Raw genomic sequence first — 19,184 nt, forward strand, 5'->3', positions numbered from 1 at the left:
GCACAGGCAGGAGGAAACAGAATGCATGTAATGCTTACAAAATCAGTGTTATGTAAATTCTTCATAAATAAATAATTACCTTAGGATATAAAGCTTATGGCTGTATCTTGGGTTTGGAATGGCAGTAATGCCTCATGTTTAGGGTTATGACATAGTTTACTCCTAAAACCACCAAATAAGTCCCAAATATACCACGTTGATGGATATAAACATACTCCTTGATCAATTTTAGGAAAAATACCCCAAACAAACCAGCCCCCAAACCAGGAACCCAGTGTTCAGCTGTAAGTTTTAATGATACCAGATAATAGCTATTCCAAAGAAAATTGGTGTAAAGGAAACTCCTGATTCTGAAGGTTATGTATGAAAGGCTCCAGGAAATATGTTGATTTGTATATTGAATTTCCCCTTCCATTGAAATGTGCAGCTTTCTGGTATCAGCTTCTGTCGCAAATGCAACTTTAGGGAAGTCCTTATTTCCAGTGAAGAGATGTGCGTTTCTCAGAGAGCAGAGATACTGAAGGGTAGGACAGGTTACAGTTAGTCTAATCAGTGACTCGGTGTCTATTTTGCTTCTGCTGTTTAACAGAAGGACTCTGATGCGGATGATGCTGTAGAACAGTTATTTCTTGTTGTTGTGGCTATTGATTTTGGCACAACATCCAGTGGCTACGCCTACAGCTTCACCAAGGAACCAGAATGTATTCATGTAATGAGGTAAGGGCTGCAATGCAGCATTTAGTTTTTGATTGTGATAGCATGGACTGTCTGCAGTAGCTATAGGTATTCTCTACAAGAGCCTGAAGAGTCTGGTTTTGTTTAGTGTTGCCACAGTATACATTTTTGTCATGGTTATAGGTTTTTTTTTTGTTACATCTTACTGTATTCTAATTTGCTTTAATAATCAATGTGAATATGTCCTCTCTTTTGCTGACTTTACAAGATGACATGAGCAAAGGGAGGGATCAGTGAGTGTTTGAACAGTGATAATTATTAAGTCAGGATGCTCTTTCTCAGAGATTGAGAGAAACTGCACCTTTATTAAGGTCATGGCGTTTCAGAGGTGCTGCCTATCCCTTGGAATCATGTTTGTTTGCAGCTGTGTCTGCAACACTTAGTTACTTGCACACTGAAACTGGTAGTTCCTTTGGCTGATTTAAGCTTTTTAGCATTGAATTTAAATCAAATCTCTGATAATGAACCAGTGATACTGGGAAATAAGCAATCAAAAGCCATGAATGTGAAAATTAAGCTTTGAGAAAATCTGTTTTGTATTATATGTATGTAAGGGATGGACTTTAGGTGCCATTATGTGGGTTGTGGTATTTTTATTTCTTGATTAAATCAACACCATGTAAAGCTGTGCATACAAATCTAATGCAATCACAAATGCTTAAATTATTATGGCAGGTGCCTGAAAGGGCTGCCCTACAAACCATTTTTGTAGTGTTTTATATGGTTATTTAAAACTTGGTTTTTATAATGAACCCCTATGCAATTCTTATTAAAACTCTCTTTAAAATGACTGTGTTGTAACAATTCCAAGGTATGGATAATTTCAGATACAAACAAGGTATGCCTGAAAACCTTAGCCATACAAGTGCTTCTGAGCAAAGCTGCTGTAGGTAATGTACTGTTTGCAGCCGTGTAATCCTGAGAACAAAAAGGCAGGAAGACTGCCTTGTAGCCAGTGTGATTTTTCTAAGCAAAGATACTAGCTGAATGCAGCTCTGTCTCAGCAGACAGTATGGATTGCACAGTCAGCCTCCATAGCTGGTTTTGTATACAGCTGCAAGGATTTCAGAGATCCAATGCAGCTGAGTGGTTTGAAGTACTGTCTAAAGGGAGGTAAATATTGCATCCGGTTGCAAAGATACTTACCATGCTCAGTATGGATGAGTAATGCTTCAAGGCCTTTTATGCATCTCATCCATCTATTGTTCTCTGAACAGCACAGGAAGCTGCGTGAGGCTGGAAGTCAAAGGCCAGGCCATGTGTTGCTGTCTCAGACAGGTTACAGGGTTGTCAAGTTGGAACCTATTTTTACTAATTCCACTTGTCTTATGGCAGCAAATGATTAATCAGCTGTCTCAAAGGAGCTGGATGAAATGAGGGAATCCATCTCTGAAGCTGTACCTGAGCAAACCTAGTGTTTTTCCTATAATCTCTATGGAGGTTTTACTAAGTGAAATCGCTGCTGTTCCTAGGGATGTCTTTTATGCCCTTTGGATTCAAAATTTTACCTCAGGACCCAATTTTTGCCATTGGGTTCATGCTATACTGCACTAAATTACAGACTACATCCTCCTTCCAGGATACCAGGCTCCCTGATGGGACACTAAAATCTGGGTGCTGTGTGGCCGGCTGAGACTATGTTCCAAATGTTAATTGGTATTTTACTACTTATAGTTCAAAGCACCACTTTTTCTTCCTCATTCAGTAATGGTAGCATGATTGTGATTTGAGACCTGTGTAGATATGAGATACTGATGTAAAAAGAAACTAAACCAATTTATATATTTTCAACCAGAAGGAAGGAACATATTTTGGGAGGGGAAATGTATTCAGATTTCCAACAAGGTATTTTAAACAATGGAAAATGTTTTAATACCAAAAATGATTTATTTTCCCTTAATAAATATTACTGACAGGGAAGGAGTTTTTTGAAGATATACCAAAACTTCCTTGTGAAATAACCTATATTTTTATAGCTATTTACATATAAATACACATAAATCATGATATTCAATGAAATGAATGGTGTATGTATCAAAATAAGGCTTCAGTAGTTCAGCAGGTATTAAGAGGTTCAAACTCTGTACATAATGGGCCTCACATGTTGGATGATTTACCAATATTTCAGCAGAGTTAACGTAACTTCCCGCCCGCACTCGAGAATGTTTACATGAAAATAAAGCCTACCAGTGATGCGCCGTCCTCTTTGCTTCCTCACATATTTTCCACCTTCCCTACTTAGTGTTGATCCTTTCCAGACATTTAGGTTTCTGACTGCCTGTTAACAAAGCTGCTTTTCTGTAGCTATCTCTCAGTTAGGGGTAAGATGGGGTTATTGAGAAGGTCCTACTTCAGAAAAGAGTGAACACCCAGCACTTTACTACAGCTCTTGAGTGTAGTATCAGCAAAGTTGTGATTCCAGTTGTGTAATTAGTATACAAAGTCATGTCTTTGACTCTGTGTGTTTAATTGCTGTGATGCCCTAAAAAAAAATGAATTTATAAGCATTGGCCTAACAGTTATTTGAGTATATACTTGGCTTTAAATGCATGAGTAGCCTCACTCGTATCACTAGACTAAAGAATGTATTTGGAGTCGGGTGTGTGTTTCTAGATGATGGATGAATGACTGTACTTTGATTGCCTAGCATAAGTTATTGTTTTATCAATTTTAATTAAAGTAATAATTCATGCCTGTCAACTCTTCCTAGTTCTCCACAGCTCCTATACAGATGATAGAACCCCAGACTGGTTTGGGTTGGAAGGGACCTTAAAGCTCATCCAGTTCCAACCCCTGCCACGGGCAGGGACACCTTCCACTAGAGCAGCTTGCTCCAAGTCCCTGTGTCCAACCTGGCCTTGAACACTGCCAGGGATGGGGCAGCCACAGCTTCTCTGGGCACCCTGTGCCAGCCCCTCAGCACCCTCACAGGGAAGAGCTTCTGCCTGAGAGCTCATCTCAGTCTCCCCTCTGGCAGGTTAAAGCCATTCCCCTTGGCCTGTCCCTACAGGCCCTTGTCCCAAGCCCCTCTCCAGGTTTCCTGCAGCCCCCTTTAGGCACTGGAGCTGCTCTAAGGTCTCCCCTTAAGTAGCCTTCTCCAGGCTGACCCAGCCTGGCTCCAGAGCAGATCTGTGCCAGCCGTTGCAGCATCTCCATGGCCTCCTCTGGCCTCACTCAAGCAGGTGCACATCCCTCTTGTGCTGAGGGCCCCAGATAGTTGTGGTTAAAATGTATGTGAAGAACCTGGCCATGAGTTCAGCAAGCACTTCAGTGGTAGGGGCAGTGCCAAAGCCAAAGTGAAGGCTGTAGAATGAGTTAACAATAATGTCTCTGTTGGAGGGGATAGAGAAGGTATAACACAGTTTTGGAAAAAACTCCTATTGATTTATATACACTTAAGTGAAGTTATAAATGTTTTGGCTGCTGGTTAAGCAGCAGCAATCTGAATGTATTTCACAGATGGAGAAAAATACATGAAATAATGCACTTGATTATGAAACAAACTGCAGCCTGTCTTTGGAAGGTGGCAGATTGTGGTCTTTTTTCACTCTAACTTTATTTCAACCTTTGGGTTTTTCCTTTTGCTTCTCTTCCCTGTTTGATTGTAATTCTTGGCAGACACGTGCCTGCCTTTCTCCTGCATACACACTTCTAGCTGTGTTCAGCTACGTTTTGATGACCCCACTACTTCATTTCCCTGACTGTTATGCTGCAGCTCTGTATCAAATTCTCATCACTCTGCACGGATCACTCCCTTTGCTCTCTCTGTCAGCCAGATTCAGGGCATTTCTCTAACCTTAGTATAACCTTGTGATCCTTTCCATGTTAACTTTCTTACTGCTTCTTTTTTCACTTTTAATATGCAGTCAGCCCCCCTGTGGCTATAAACAGGTCAATGCTGATATGCAGAGCTGCTCCGCTTTATATCAACCTAGGAACTGGTCTCATATGTCTGAATTTAGGCAGAAATCTACACTGGGTTCTGCTTGAATAGATTTGCAGCTCAGACCCTGCTTTGAGAAGATATCTCCCATGTGCATTTAGAATACTTCTGGCTCGTATTGGTCTATGCTCTTAATAGGTATTTCCACATATTTTTCTTTAGCCTAAGAGCAGTAATTACTATTATTTTCCCCTATTGGGAGGCAGAAAGAAGACTGCAGATGAAGGTGTGAAACCCCAGCCCTACTGACGGGTATCCTCCACTGATTGATGCTCCACCCGAGAAGAGTGGGCAGTCAGGAGTTGCAATGCACATGCTTTTGCAGCTGCATCTCTCAAATAGATGTCACACGGGAATACTTTTAATGTTCTGATTGCAAATGGTAAAGTCAGGTTTCCCCTTCAGTTTCCGTATTGCTCTTTCTGTGACCGAACAGTAATACAAGCTGAGAACTTTAGAGTGTGCTGAGCAATTACTGTCTTGAGTTTCCATCAGAAACTCCTCAGGAAGTGAACATCCAGTTCTCTAGGTGGCTTTGAAACTTTCAGCCCATACCACTGAGCATCAATTTTGTCTTCATTTAAACTGCTCCTTAAGTGTACTTATTCCAGACACAGCAAATGTGCCCAGCCGCAATGAAAAATAAAGAAGTTTTGTTATTAGCCACGTCCTATTTATGGAATTTCCCACCAGTGACTCAGAATGAATCATTAATGATTCCAAGCAAAACCGATAGCAGTCTGTCTCCTCTCTGCTTGCAGCGGGTGTGTGGGATTCAGCAATCTGGTGAAATAGGCAGCGTTTTCCGTTCATAGGCTGTGGGATCCCAACTTCTTCACATTGCAACCATATGTTTGCTCTAACACCTACTCAAAGAGTTTTCGAGCTGACCAAAGTACATTGCTAGGAGCAGGTTAGAAGAAATGACCTGGAGCAGCTGATAATGGCTCCGGGCCTGAGCAGTGGGAGCTAGGGAGGTTTAGGGAAGTTTTTCTGAGCAGATGAAGGTGGAAATCATTTAATTTCCCATTATGCTGTTTCTGCTCTCAGAGCAGCGGAATTGCCCTCTACACTGAAGTAAATTCAGAGACCTGTGATTCCCTGCCATTGCTAGTGCAAAAAAGGGCAGATTTCACTCTGTTTGATCTAGCTGAGTGGTCTGAAGGGTTTCCAGCGCTTTAGAAGGTCCTGTTCCTTGTTACTTTGCCAAGTATTAACCCCTTAGATTGTCATTTTCCGTATCAGTTGTCTGCCTTGGTCTGGAAGTCCATTAATTTTCAATTGCCTCAACTGTTTCTGAGAGTGAAATGGAAGAGATTTTTTTCAATGAGAATCAAGTAGATTGGAAAAGACCTTTAAGATCATCCATAATCTTCCTATGTCACAGAAACAAGTACCACGAAGCAAGGCAACCTTTTTGTGCTTCAGAACAAGAACCTTGGCAGTAGCATATTACGAAAGTGTGTTTGGCTATCTTTAGAAAGAAGTAATCAACATGTGGTTTAATAATGAATGCAGTTGCCTGTGTGATCTTAACTTGGCTCCTGTTTGAGCTGTGTTATGATTGTGCCTGACAGCATAAACAGATTTTCCACTAAGGCCTTCTTAAGAAAATGTTTTCTGGTAAGTGTTTGTTTCCCATGCTGAAAATACACGTACATAGGGCGAGGAGGAGCATTACTGTGAGGTTCTTGTTCTTCCATTCTGCTTTTTCTTATGATGGAGCACTGAGAAGAAGACAAGAATGCTCACAGCTGTGACTGTGCTTCCTACTGTCTGACCTTGTCCTGCCATGCCCTCCCGATTCCTGCTGCTGGGTGTTCACGTATTCAGTGTTCTTATTTATTTCTTTATCCATTCTGTGAATCAAGCTTTGGGTTGCTTTTGCCTTAATACTTTTGTGCTTCTTGGATCTTCCTGAAGATACCTTCACAATCTTGGTAGGCTAGGATAGTTTTATTCCCCATTTTACTGGACAGTAGTGAGGGAAATGCTTTGGTGGAGATAAGATACTTGGGGGTTGGGATAGGCTGCTTTATTTTTGACAGCTTAAAACTTTTACAGCATTTGGGGCATTTAAAACACAAATCCATCAACTTCAGGTGGGTAGAGAGCGCGATGCAGAGAACTCAACATCTGCAGACGTGTCTTCAGAGTTTCAGGTGTCCAGGAAATCAGACGTAGGATTCAATTCCGGTTGAACTGGCTTGTCTTGCTTCAGGGAGCATTCTGTGAGAGAAATGGGGATTTAATCGACTTCTCTGCAGTTGTGCTCAGATGGCTGAAACAGGTCCCTATTCCCTACAAAGAGGCATTCATGGACTCTGATTGACAATAGATAGGCTGCTCCTTTTGAAGAGGTGGGGTTTTTCTTAATAGTGTTCTTGGATAAGTACCTGATTTCTTCTGTACAATATTTATTACATGCATACACTTGGTCTGAAAATTTCAGTGTTTATTGTGCATGGCTTGCTTCAGGGAACCCGTATCCTTATCAAAGACAGAGCATGATTATGTCCTTAAAAATGATATGACCAACTGCAAAATGTATTGAATTATCTGAAATGAAAATTACAGTCTTCTTTTCTTGGATGTGAATAAACCCACTTGCTTTGGCATTATAAGGATTGAAATTAATGTTGTTGGAAGGTGAAAGTAGTCTGTGCAATCTGCCACCACGTTGTTTTCCTCATGATACACTGTTTCTCCTGCTGCTCCAAACGTTAGTATCACTTACTGAAGCTCTTTCACTTGTTGGATAGGCGATGGGAAGGTGGAGATCCAGGCGTATCCAATCAGAAGACACCTACCACTATCCTCCTAACACCAGAGAGGAAGTTTCATAGCTTTGGGTATGCAGCAAGAGATTTCTACCATGACTTGGATCCCACTGAATCAAAGCACTGGTTGTATTTTGAAAAGTTTAAGATGAAGCTACATACCACTGGTGTAAGTAATAACCAATTCCCTTGAATAATTGTGAGTTTGAAAACTCAGATTACCTTCCTGTGAACAGTACTAGATTTCTGCCTAAAGACTGTCAGCTAGATGTGAAGCAGTTCTATATCTATGTTTAGAGAGTAAATAAAATAAAGTCAGTTATCGTTATGATTCATTTTGCTTCTCACTGCATTTGGCGAGTGTATTTTGCCAGCCTTGTTTTTAGATCTCAGAAGTTCAGTATCTGCTTTGCTTAGATCTTCATGTCCTAATTTGCCTGGGTGAAATTCATAGCTGTCGAGGGAGTCTGCATGAAGTTGGTTTGTTTTATAACTCTAGTCAGAAAACAGAAATGGAACATAAGAGCCACCCAGAACGCTAGCGCAGAGGAGCAAATTTACCCTGAGTTCATTGTCAAAACTGCAAGTGCAAATCATGTTGCTAATTTGACATTATTCCTGCTGATTATATTTTTGCCTTTAATCCATTCTAGAGTTTTGGGACTTGGCCAGTACTTTCTGTAATGAGGTGTTTTCTGGTTTCATGTGTTGGTGGGAAGCCAAAAATCTATGCTTTTAACTCTTGGATTAAATATCTTGCATATGCAGCTTTGTTGCAATTAATTATGGATACATTCGTTGTAATTCTTTAATAGTTAGTCCATATTTCTTTCTCTGCCCACAGTTATCTGTAGATATGGTAGGTGTTAAAAAGCAAAGTCTAAAATAAGCAGCAGATGTCATGCTCCAGGAAATGCAAGTGATGAGTTAGATCCTCTTCAGAACAATTTTGTCACTTTTTCCTAACCAGGTGGATAATGAAGAATTCCCTTTCCTCAAGCAAGGGAATTAATTTCATGTTTTCCTTTTCCTTTTAATAACTTCCACTGATTTTCTTTCATGTAGAATCTTACCATGGAGACAGACCTGACAGCTGCAAATGGCAAAAAAGTCAAAGCACTTGAGATATTTGCTTACGCTCTGCAATACTTTAAGGAACAGGCATTAAAGGTAGGGCAATGCTTCCTTATCTATATTTGCTGTATTTATAACTGGTATAAATGTGAGATTAGCCCTTCTAACCTTGCCAAGCTCTGGCTTCAGTAGCGTTTGATGTAAGCAAAGTAAGGAAGCTGTAGAAACTCCAGTGGACACCGAAGACCTCACAATAGCCTGAAGTGATTTCCCCTCACACAGGGCAAGCTTGATTCACTAATAGTAAGTGCATCACTGTGTTGCACAGCTCTGAATATTTTCTTACTGGCTTAAATATTTCCCACTGTTTTTTTTTTTTAATGGAAAAAAAATATTGATTTGAAAAGACAATTAAAAAGTGCAGGTGCTGAAGCACAGGAATAAGTTTGAGGCTGTGTCCTGCCCTCGTCTCCTATGCTTCTGCTGGAACAACACGTTGTTCTGTGTTCACACAAGGTTCGGGCTCATGCGAGCAGAGTAGAGGGGCAGGATCGCCTCCTTCGTGACCAGCAGGTCACAGTTTTGATGTCTCCATTGTAAGAAGGACGTGGAACTGCTGGAGCAAGTCCAGAGGAGGCCATGAGGATGATCAGGGACTGGAGCACCTCGGCTGAGAAAGTTGGGGCTGTTCAGCCTGGAGAAGAGAAGGCTGCGTGGAGACATCACAGCAGCCTTCCAATATCTGAAGGGGGCCTATAGGGATGCTGGGGAGGGACTCTTCATTGGGGACTGTAGTGATAGGACAAGGGGTAACGGGTTAAAAATGAAACAGGGAAGTTTAGATTGGATATAAGGAAGAAGTTCTTTACTGTGAGGGAGGTGAGGCACTGGAACAGGTGGAAAGTAAGAGAGACATCTGTTAGGGGTTTAATTTGTAAATTCATACTGTGTTCTGATGGACTGCCTCCATTTATGTTGCTTTTCTCTTTTCTCCTTTTTTCCCCCTTGCTGTGGCTGGTGTGGCTTTTTATTTTCCATTTCCCATTTGAAATGTTGAAATACTCATTTCTTGTGATACTCTTCTTGGGACACAAGGTTGTTTTTCATATTCTTCTGCAAAATATGTGTCCCCAGGAAACAGTTTTCTGAGATTTAAAATCTCATATAAACAGTCAAACATAAGTTAAGTACACACTGGCTTTAAATGCACCACTGTAATGTCCATGTAAGCAAGCTGCTGAGTCAAATCAGTATATTCATCCCAGCAAGCATTGTTTGAAATAGCCTTGTTAAAATGGAACCTACCTTTTTGGATGGGGTTAACTTATTATCTTTGAGATCTCTTTAAGGCAACAGGGAAGCGTTCTTCCCATTACAACTCCAATTCCTCATCTTGTCAAAGACTTAACTAGATTTTGGGATTGATCATGAAGTCACGGACTTGAGCCCATGCATAGTCTGGGGAAATTCTTAGTGAATGCTGTTAGGTTTCATATATATATGCTGTCCTGCCTGTTCAAGGCTACAGCCTTTCTTGATGTTAATAAATCCCTGTGATTTATGTGTGCATGCTGAAACTAATTGGACGAGTGATGTAAATGAATCATTACTTTGCACCATAATCTGTCCATTCCTCTGCCCTGTGCAATATAAAGGAAGCACTTTTCCAGCCTGGATTTTTGAACTGCAGCACAGCTAAACAAACACAACACCTTTGCACAGCGCATGCAGAAAGAGCTTTTTTACATTCTAAAGGCCTGTTGTTCACCTTTCTGAACCTTTCCCTGTTTGGATGGAGATTTAGATAGGACATATGGTAATGACATTTTGCTTGGAACCTTTCCCAAAACATGTCAGTGTATCACCTAATTCGCAAATGCAATACAGACTTCCCTCTTTTTAAGGGGGAAAAAAGGGACAATAAAAGAACTAAACTGGTCTTGAGTGTTTGCTCAGAGCAAAATTTTCAAGGAGCAAGCAGTTATTTTTTTAAAGGGTTTAACTGTAACTTCCTCTTGTTAACCGAGTTGTAAAAACTTGATTTAAAGGTATGTGGTGTATAAAGAAGTCATTGAAAAACCCAGATTGTAAAGCATAATGTTCATCAGTGATACCCCAAATATATTTCTGTGTATTAATCAAGGTGCGAGTGCGAATTCCTCAAGCGAACAGCAAATCCCACACTGTGACTTAGAGTGTACATAAATGTTCTGTAACGTTCAACAGTGCAGGAGCTGCTTTTGGGAAAACTAACTTTTCTGCTTCATGTTAAGCAGTAACTTTTCTATAGCCCTCCTTGAGAAGGCGTCAACCCTAATCCTGGCTTTTGGCACAGTAAAGGTTCTTGACAGGTTGTCAATAATTCTGATTTGTAGTGTGGATGGAGGAGGAAAAGAGTTGAAAAGAGGAAGTTACTGTTACTAGAGCCAGCAGAAAAGAATGTTTTCTTATGAAGTGGACACCCATCTTTTTGCATTCACCTCTGGTTTCATTTTATTTAGGAGCTCAGTGACCAAGGAGGCTCAGACTTTGAAAACACTGAAGTAAGATGGGTCATTACAGTGCCTGCTATTTGGAAGCAGCCTGCAAAGCAGTTTATGAGACAAGCCGCCTACAAGGTAAGATTACAGGCTGAATGTAGAAAAGGCCCTTTAAAGACCTAGCTGATAGGCTAAATGATAAACTTTATTTGGGACAATTAGCTCTGGTATAAACTGTATACAAATGGTCCAGATAAGAGACTAGTAACACTGAAGAGGAGTTAACTCGACTGAGCAGTAGCTTTGAGTGAGACATGTTTACCTCTTAAATGACTTTTTCTTTCTATTTACTTTTATATATTGGTGTCCCTCATTCTGATGTTTTAGTCTTCTTGTACACTCTGTTCCTGCTGAATTTGGTGCACATGAAAGCGATGCAGTTTTGAGACCCAAGGGAAAGCTGATTTTAAAGTACTGCACACAGTTTGGTTTTGTTGTTTTCTTTAGGTCATTGCAGACTTTTAAAGCAAAATAAAAATAAAGAATAAGGAAGAGGAGGGAAAGCAAAGAGCCTCCTCAGTGGGACTTTTTTTCCCATTTCCCATTTTCCCACAGTAGGAATGAAAGGATTGTGAACCGGATAGTCTGGATATAGAACTAAATTCAAATGTTATTTGCACCAGTAAGAGGTTTATCTGCATTTTAACTCCCTCCCCCTAAACCTCCCCAAATATGTGCACTTTCCATATGCATGCCCTTTATTTCAAATTCAGTTTGTGTCTTTAACACACAAGATGCACACATTCTTCTTTTCATCAGGATACTCATTTTCTGTTTTGATTTCTATTTACTTACTTTGGTCAGAGACTTGTGTAACCCCCTGGCAGCAGCGATGTGATGCACGTTATGTAAAATACCTCTATTAGATCATGAGTAATTTGCAGAGTGCTCCTGGGAAGCACCCAGATTTTTCTGACTCTGTTTCTGACTATCTCTAATGTTGAGCAACATTTTTCTTAACAGTCTTTATTGTGGGATTGCTAATGCTAGTGCCAGAAGCAAAACACTCTTAAAGTTCTGATGGAAGGACACGGTTGTAGGTAAATCTGAAACACTAGAGACCCATTCATTATCTCTGTATATTGTTGTCTGCCTGCTGTCTGTGTGCATGTGTGCTCGTGAACTGGGAGCTGTGTAAGGAGCAGGGCAGGGTAAAGTAGATCTCTTGGCATTTCTCATTTGTGGCACAATGGAATGTCGTTAATTAGTGTCTGTGTCTGTGGTTGTGTCTGTGATCGTTGTACTTCTATCGGCAAGCTTGATAAACAGCAAGGACTGAGAAGGCTTTTAACTCGGGGTGTGTGATCACTTGCAGGAAAACAGGAGTTTAGGGAGGTAATTGATGTTTATTTGACACATGGTTCATCTTTTCAAAGTAATGGGGATGAAGAAAGAAGTGCAGAACATGGAGAATCCTGCATTGCCATTCAGTCTTTCAAATTCCTATGGCTGGATCCAACATGTTCCTCAAACCAGTATGTGCAGATGGATCAGAAGTTGCAGCTCTTGTTGCTGGCTATTGGAACATGCAAGCGTCTTGAAAATGAGAGCTTGTCCTAAGAGTAATTGAGGCATCAAGTGAAGTGTGAAAAGGCAGTGGCAGAAACTTTGCTACTGGAAATACACTGACACACAAGCAGTAGTCTAAACTGAGTTAACTAGTGGGAAGTGTTAATGAGTTGTGGAAATGAGTAATCTGTAGCAAGTGATGTAGCACTAGAACAAAAATACTGATGGCTTCAGTCATTGGTTCACAATGTAAAGCCCAGCCTTTCTGGAATGGTTAAATAGTTGTCTAGGCAAAGCTAACTATTGCATGGAATTAACGAAGTCCATTAAGCGATGTTGTAGATCTGCTTCTGCACTCAACATCCATCATCTTTTGTACAGCCTACAATCTCAGTGCCCCTCTGATATCTCCTCATTCTGTCTTGCCTTAAACAAAACATTGCTAACCTGGAACTCTTAATCTGTCCAAGTGCTCCTGCGATGTCCCCTTCCAGCTGCTGTCTCATCGGAATGAGTAATCTGGGTGTTCCCTTCAGCTCACAGTTCCTCCTCTCTCTTTCCACCCAGCCTATCAAAATCCCGCTGGTTCCGTCTGCATAACAGCTTTTCCTCTCCGTACATACTGCTGAGCTTTCACCAAAGCTGTGGCTGACTTTGCATCTTGGTTACTGGAACATCATTTCCTTGGTTTTGTAATGTGGCCTGTTTTGTATCTCTTCAGTTTATTGCTGCTAAAGGGTCTTGTAACCTCACATTTGACAGGGAATCAACCTACATTTGACTCCTTCATCTGCGTTAACTCAGACATAAGCTGCATGTTCTGAACATGAACATCTGTAATGTTAACTCATTTTCCTCCTCTGAAACACTCTCTAAAATGCTGCTTTTATTCACGCCTGCAAAAGCTTGAGTGTGACGAATTTGCTAATGTATGAAAACTGCTCCTCATTGCTTCTTGCTGTTACTCTGCCTGCCCCATCTCTATTCATCTGTTGTGCTTTTTATCTCCTTAACTCTTTTGATACTTGAGTTGCTACCACTTCAAAGCAGGTATTTGTTCTCATTTGTCTTGCTCTCTGGGGCTTCCTGGGTGTCTAAGTTCGGTAGGCTATAGAGAGCTGCACGACCGCATCTTCACTTTGCTGAATCAGAATTGCTTTATTCCCTTTATTCCTGAATAACAGTCCACAGATGCTTCTTCTTGCCCCTCATGCTCAATTCTTACATGTCCAGAGATAGTTCTAAAGCTGTGTCACACTTGTTGAGGTCTGGTTCACTCAGAGAGAGCTCTGTGGCAGGAGCAGAGTGCAATCTCTGTAGGACCTCCTCTCTCTTAAGTTTCCTTTCTTGAAGCATGTCTGCTGGGATTAACGTGCATTGAATCTATGTTTGTTACATCCTGAAGAATGACTCTTAGGATGCATTATCAGGTTTTCAATTGTCCCCACCATAAAATATAAGGCATCATAAATGGGATTAACTTTTGTTTTTGTGTCCTAGTTGTTCCATTTACAATTCTTTGCTTTGGTGTAGTTTTCTCAGAAGTGCTGTATTTGCCAGTAGTAGAAGGAATCCCATTCTCATGAAGAAGTTGCATTGTGAGTAATTAATTCAGATTGCTCATCTGTTTTCTTACTGTGGAGACCTTGGCAGTGTGGTCTGGTTGGACAGCATGGGGAAGAACTGTACCCTGCTCCTGTGGATGGGACCTGCCCTTGTTCCTGTCCTTGCAGAAGCAGTGAAATGCAGCTACCTGCTCTGGGCCTGGGGTTTAGACCCCAGCATGGAAAGATGACTTAGGGGTTGAGGCAGGCCACTTCCTGCTCCTGAAAGTGGCCTGGCACTTATAGCCTCATCACGATGGTGTGCGGACACGGACACAAACCCAGGATCCCACCTCTGTATCATCTGAGGTCCTCCTGACACAAGAAAATTCAGTGTCCTGTTAGTCTTGTATTACTGATGACAAAAAGCACTTTGCTGTCTTAATATATTACTATGAGAAGCACTTTTAATCCCTTATCCAGATGAACTTCAGGCACTGCACGTTGTTTATTAGAGGAGCAAAGGATCCAATGCTCTTGGCAGTGTGTTTCTTTTTAGTAAAAGCATTCTTCTAGCTCATCTTTCAGTTCACATTCTTTGGGTGCTGTAAGTGCAGAGCAGAATCTGCAGGCTGGAATTCCTTGAGCATGCCGGTAGGAATAAGGTTTTAAGGAAGAGTCTGGAATGTGGCAGGAGCATGTGAATGCAGAAGCTATAAAATAAGAAAGTAAAAGATGGCATAGCAGATGCACTCAGGGCAGAGCAAAGGGAAGGGAAAAAATAGCGCATTGCTATTTAGCTTGCCTTAAATATTCTGTAGGCTTACAAACATCAGTCACCTGGTCTGCTTCGAGATGTTGAGGGTTCTTTTTAATATAAACAGCTGATTTTGAAATGGAGTTCTAGAGCTGTGAAGTACATTTATCTTTCAATTGCACATAGCTAATAAAATCATTTGCATGGTAAGCTTGTATAATTAAACAGAGGCAGTCTAGGTTACAGGATTAAGCATGTGAGCCTGGAATTCCAGAGGCTTTCTTTAATGAGCTCTTATGCTGAGTATGTATTAAATTTTCCCCATCAGTTCATGATAGAATTGATGATATTTATTTAACACATTGTGTTCCTGGGTTACATTACATTACATTGATCAGTACCAGCCTGCTCTGCGGAAACCTTCATAGAAAAGTAAACAATTTTGGTGAAAGAGTAATGTGACAGCACATGAAATTCCTTGCTAATAAAAAAGCAATGTGAAGTGTGTTTGAGGTTTACCGAGATGACCCAAAAGACTTTAACCAGATTGACATCTGTGAAGCTGAGCTGCACTTATTCCTTTATAAATACATTCTTTGGTACATAAACCACAGACAACTGAACCTTATTTGTCTAGGCACAATGTAGCAGACTTCTGCCTTCTCAGCTTCCACTACTCTCAAAGAAATCACCAGCTTCCCAGTGCTTCTTATGCCTGTACATCGTTGCCTTTTTATGTAGTTTATAGCAGAAATACGTTAACCATCCTTATTATTTATAGCTTCTGGGCTTCTCTTGAGTCCATGCTTCCACTGTGGTGATATTAAGATCTTTTTAATCATAAGGAATAAAATTAAGTGATATGTTAGGGAGGATTCTGCATCTTGTCCTTATGTTTAATTAGGGAAGGATAACTAATTGAGGAGTGAAGATTACAAAGTGAGAACTCAGCACAGTGGGAAATGGTGTACTAATTGATCTCAGTTTACACATTTTGATTACCCCGGCAGGCTCACATGAAAGCAGAGGCAGTTGACAAAGCCATCTGCTAATGACGTTCTGTACGCTTCTGTTTGTCCACTTCTGTGGCACAAGTTGGATTATTTGGTGGTTTTCTTTCTATCTTGCTGAGAAAATAAAATAGGAAAAAAAAACCTAGAAGATTTGACTACAAAGAGAAAAGAAATGCAAGCTGTAAGTGGAACCGTAGTGAAAAAGAAAGCCCAAGGTACAAAATCAGGTGCAACTAGCAGAAAATAGCAAGTATATAGTTTTCTCAGCTGAACTGCTCTCAGTCAGGGCCATTTCTCTTGCTTTAATAAATCAGCCTGAGCCATAAGGACCTACAATGAGGATATTTTGAAACCAAGGGAATGGGGGAACCTGAGACATGAGGAGGATACTTAAATAGGAAGAGAGTCAGGCTTTGCTGTTGTGGTAACCGGTGCATGCCCATGGTGCAAAAAGCATTTCCAGAATACCATAACATGAAAAATTTAAAAGCTTATGAGAATTTAATGGCTTCATTTTTCTAATGCAAGCTACTCATAAAACTTGCAGCTAATGTCCTCCTGCACCTTAGGGCATATAACGTAATGCAGAAAAACTTCTTGGTAATGCTGCTTGGAGCTAAGCTTTCCTTTGCTGCCCAAGTGTGATCTGTGGCAACAGTCACTGGGGAATGAGCTGCAGCAGCATTACCCTGGTTGGAAATCTGGTCTCGGTGCTGCTGTTGTCCCCTTTACCATCAACCTGTCAGTGAATGTAATCTCTCCCTTAGTATATTATCATTCAGCAATATCTGAGTCACCTTTAGTAATGCTAATCTGGATTTATTTATGGTCCCTGTGAAAATTTTTGGAAGAGTGAAAGGGCAAGGACACAACAAAATAAGCAATTTGGAGATTTCTTTTTTGTGCAAAGAAAGAAGTTGGTGATTTCAGGGTCTTGTGGTTGATCCTTACCTTGTAAGAGATCCAAGAGTCTTCCCCTCACAAAACTGGGATTACTTCCGAGACCAAAATGTGTTCGACTAGATGTGATGCCCTAAGTAAGGTCTGCTGTGATTATTGGTGTTCTTTTTCTGTCTCACAAATACAAGAAATCCTTTTCTGCCTCATGATGACCCAGAAAGCTTGTGCCCTGCCTCTGTGTAGCAAGAAGTTGTGGTTCACAAAAGCTTTTTGGGGAATAGGCACAGGTAAACTGCAGAACCTTCTCCATGCACTGTAAACAAAAGTGGGGTTAATGCTGCATTGTGATTGATAGGCTGTGGTCATAATTGAGATGTTTCCTTCCTTATGTTCCACTTTCTTTCCTCAAGGCCTGCTCTTCACCATATGCTACAATACTAATTTCCAAGCCATTCTGCTCAGACATCTGCTCTCGGATTCATCCAGCTCACTGTTTTAACCTGTAAGTGTTAGACTACAGAGCTCTTTCCTAGAAAAGTGAAGTATAGTTGGAAGAGATTTTTAGACTTAAATCAGGAATAATCCTCTCAACATGCCATAAAGAGAAAATAGAACTTCTGTATCTCTGTTTCTGTCTGGAAAGCAGCCACTCCGAGAGATTCAGTTCCAGTGGGCATCTTCCAGAGGCAGTGGAGAACAGACAGTACATAGTAGGGGGTATGTAAGTCCTCATTTTCTGTCTTAATAAGGACAGTAGACTCTTTTAGACTGGGAGAGATTCAGGGCAGACTGCCGTACAGTGCAAAATGGCAGCTGAATTTTCACACCACTCTTCCCAATTGTTGGCAAGCTGAAACAGTTTCCATTGAAATTGTTCCATGGATGCACCTACTGGTGATGCAGGTTCCCACGCAGGGCAGAAGAGGAGAAAGCAAAGGGCTTGCAACAGGGATATAGGTTCTATGACCGCACAAGAAAGCATTCAGACAGCAGTGTGTTTGGAGCTTTGGGTGGTCTTGGGCTGCTGGAAGATGTGGCAGCCTTTCCCCATCTCTCCTCAGCCTGTTCAAAGCAGATGTGAACTCTCATGGAGACAGCGCCACTGCTGTGGCTGGTGCACATCTGAGCTCATGAGTTCACTGTGTGCTGATGTGCACAAAGAGGGGAATCAAAGGCTGAGGGGGTAGAACAGGCAGTGATATGTGGCAGTTCCTCCTGACCCTCTTTCCAAACCCTCCCACAGGTGCAGCACATACATTCTCCTATGCTTCTCTCTCTTTGATTTCGATCTCTCACCTTTGCCAAGACAGAACATTGATTCTTTCCTTCCACATTAGCCCTCAGGTCTACACAGCCCCTTAAAACCCTGAAATCCTCTCTGTGGTCAGTTCAGCTTGAACAATCTTTTCCTTTGAGAAGTAAGAAAATGACCAACAGTCCTTAAAAATTAAAGGTGTATTTTTTTCAGTGAAAGGACAACTTCAGAATAAACAGCTGGCTTCCATTTCTGAGTGATTTCTGACAGTATAAACCAGCTCAAGATTGTCCCAAGGACCTTTTGCTTTGAGTCATAGAACACGTGTACTAGTTTTGGGGTAGGGTGATGTTTTGAACCAAGACCAGTGAAAGGACTTGCTCCAGCTGTCAGAGAAGGGGGACATTTTCAAAGGCTTAACAGGGAGAAGCTTTTGTTGTCACCATTGTAGTTTTCTGCAAGAAGCCACAGTTACCTTAGCATTTGGACTAGAAGTCTGATCTTTATCCTTTTAACATTTAGATAGTCAATACTATATTCTTTCGGTATTCTGCTAGTGTCACATCTAGGAATTTGGCAGTATTTCCTCTTCTCTGCCTTCTCAGTGCTCCTACTACACAGAAGAACATGTTTCATAGTATTGGAAGGGCCCTTAAAGCTCATCTAGTTCCAGCCCCCCTGCCATGGGCAGGGACACCTTCCACTAGACCAGGTTGCTCAAAGCCCTAAGTATTTCCCTGAGTAATACTTCATAGACCTCAGGAAATCTTGAAATTATCTGCTTCTTTTCCTTCTTTGGCTTCCTTTATGCATTTTAGAAGTTTCAAAATCTGTATCATATCTTACCTTTGGTAAATTTTATTGTTTTGTAGATTTAAAAAGGGAAGTTATAATACAAAATCCAGAAGACTGGATGAGTATGGGGTTTAATAATAGAATCAAATAGTGCTGATAGTCCAAAAGAATTCCAAGGTCAGGTTGAAAACACAAAGAATACATTATAAAAATCTTGTATAAAATATGAGGTATAGAAACACACAGGTAAAAGCAACCTGAACTCTAAGCTGGGTAACAGCAAGCCCAGGAAAAAATAAATTGAGTCAGTTTGATCATGCTTGGCAAAGGCATTTGTCT

At 41.0% G+C, this 19,184-nt stretch overlaps 1 protein-coding gene across 1 annotated transcript in view; it reads left to right on the top strand.

The window, feature by feature from the left end:
* The window catches only part of HSPA12A (heat shock protein family A (Hsp70) member 12A), a 59,183-nt gene that overhangs the window by 18,822 nt on the left and 21,177 nt on the right, over positions 1-19,184 (top strand). The window contains exons 3-6 of the mRNA XM_062635346.1: positions 590-717; positions 7,441-7,627; positions 8,524-8,628; positions 11,034-11,150. Of these exons, the coding sequence (XP_062491330.1) occupies positions 590-717; positions 7,441-7,627; positions 8,524-8,628; positions 11,034-11,150 (537 nt within the window). The remainder of the gene's footprint in view (positions 1-589; positions 718-7,440; positions 7,628-8,523; positions 8,629-11,033; positions 11,151-19,184) is intronic.

This window comes from Pezoporus occidentalis, unplaced genomic scaffold (genome assembly GCF_034315485.1).
Source record: "Pezoporus occidentalis ecotype Australia unplaced genomic scaffold, CSIRO_AGI_Poc_V1 ctg45, whole genome shotgun sequence".
NCBI classification, from domain to species: Eukaryota; Metazoa; Chordata; class Aves; order Psittaciformes; family Psittacidae; genus Pezoporus; species Pezoporus occidentalis.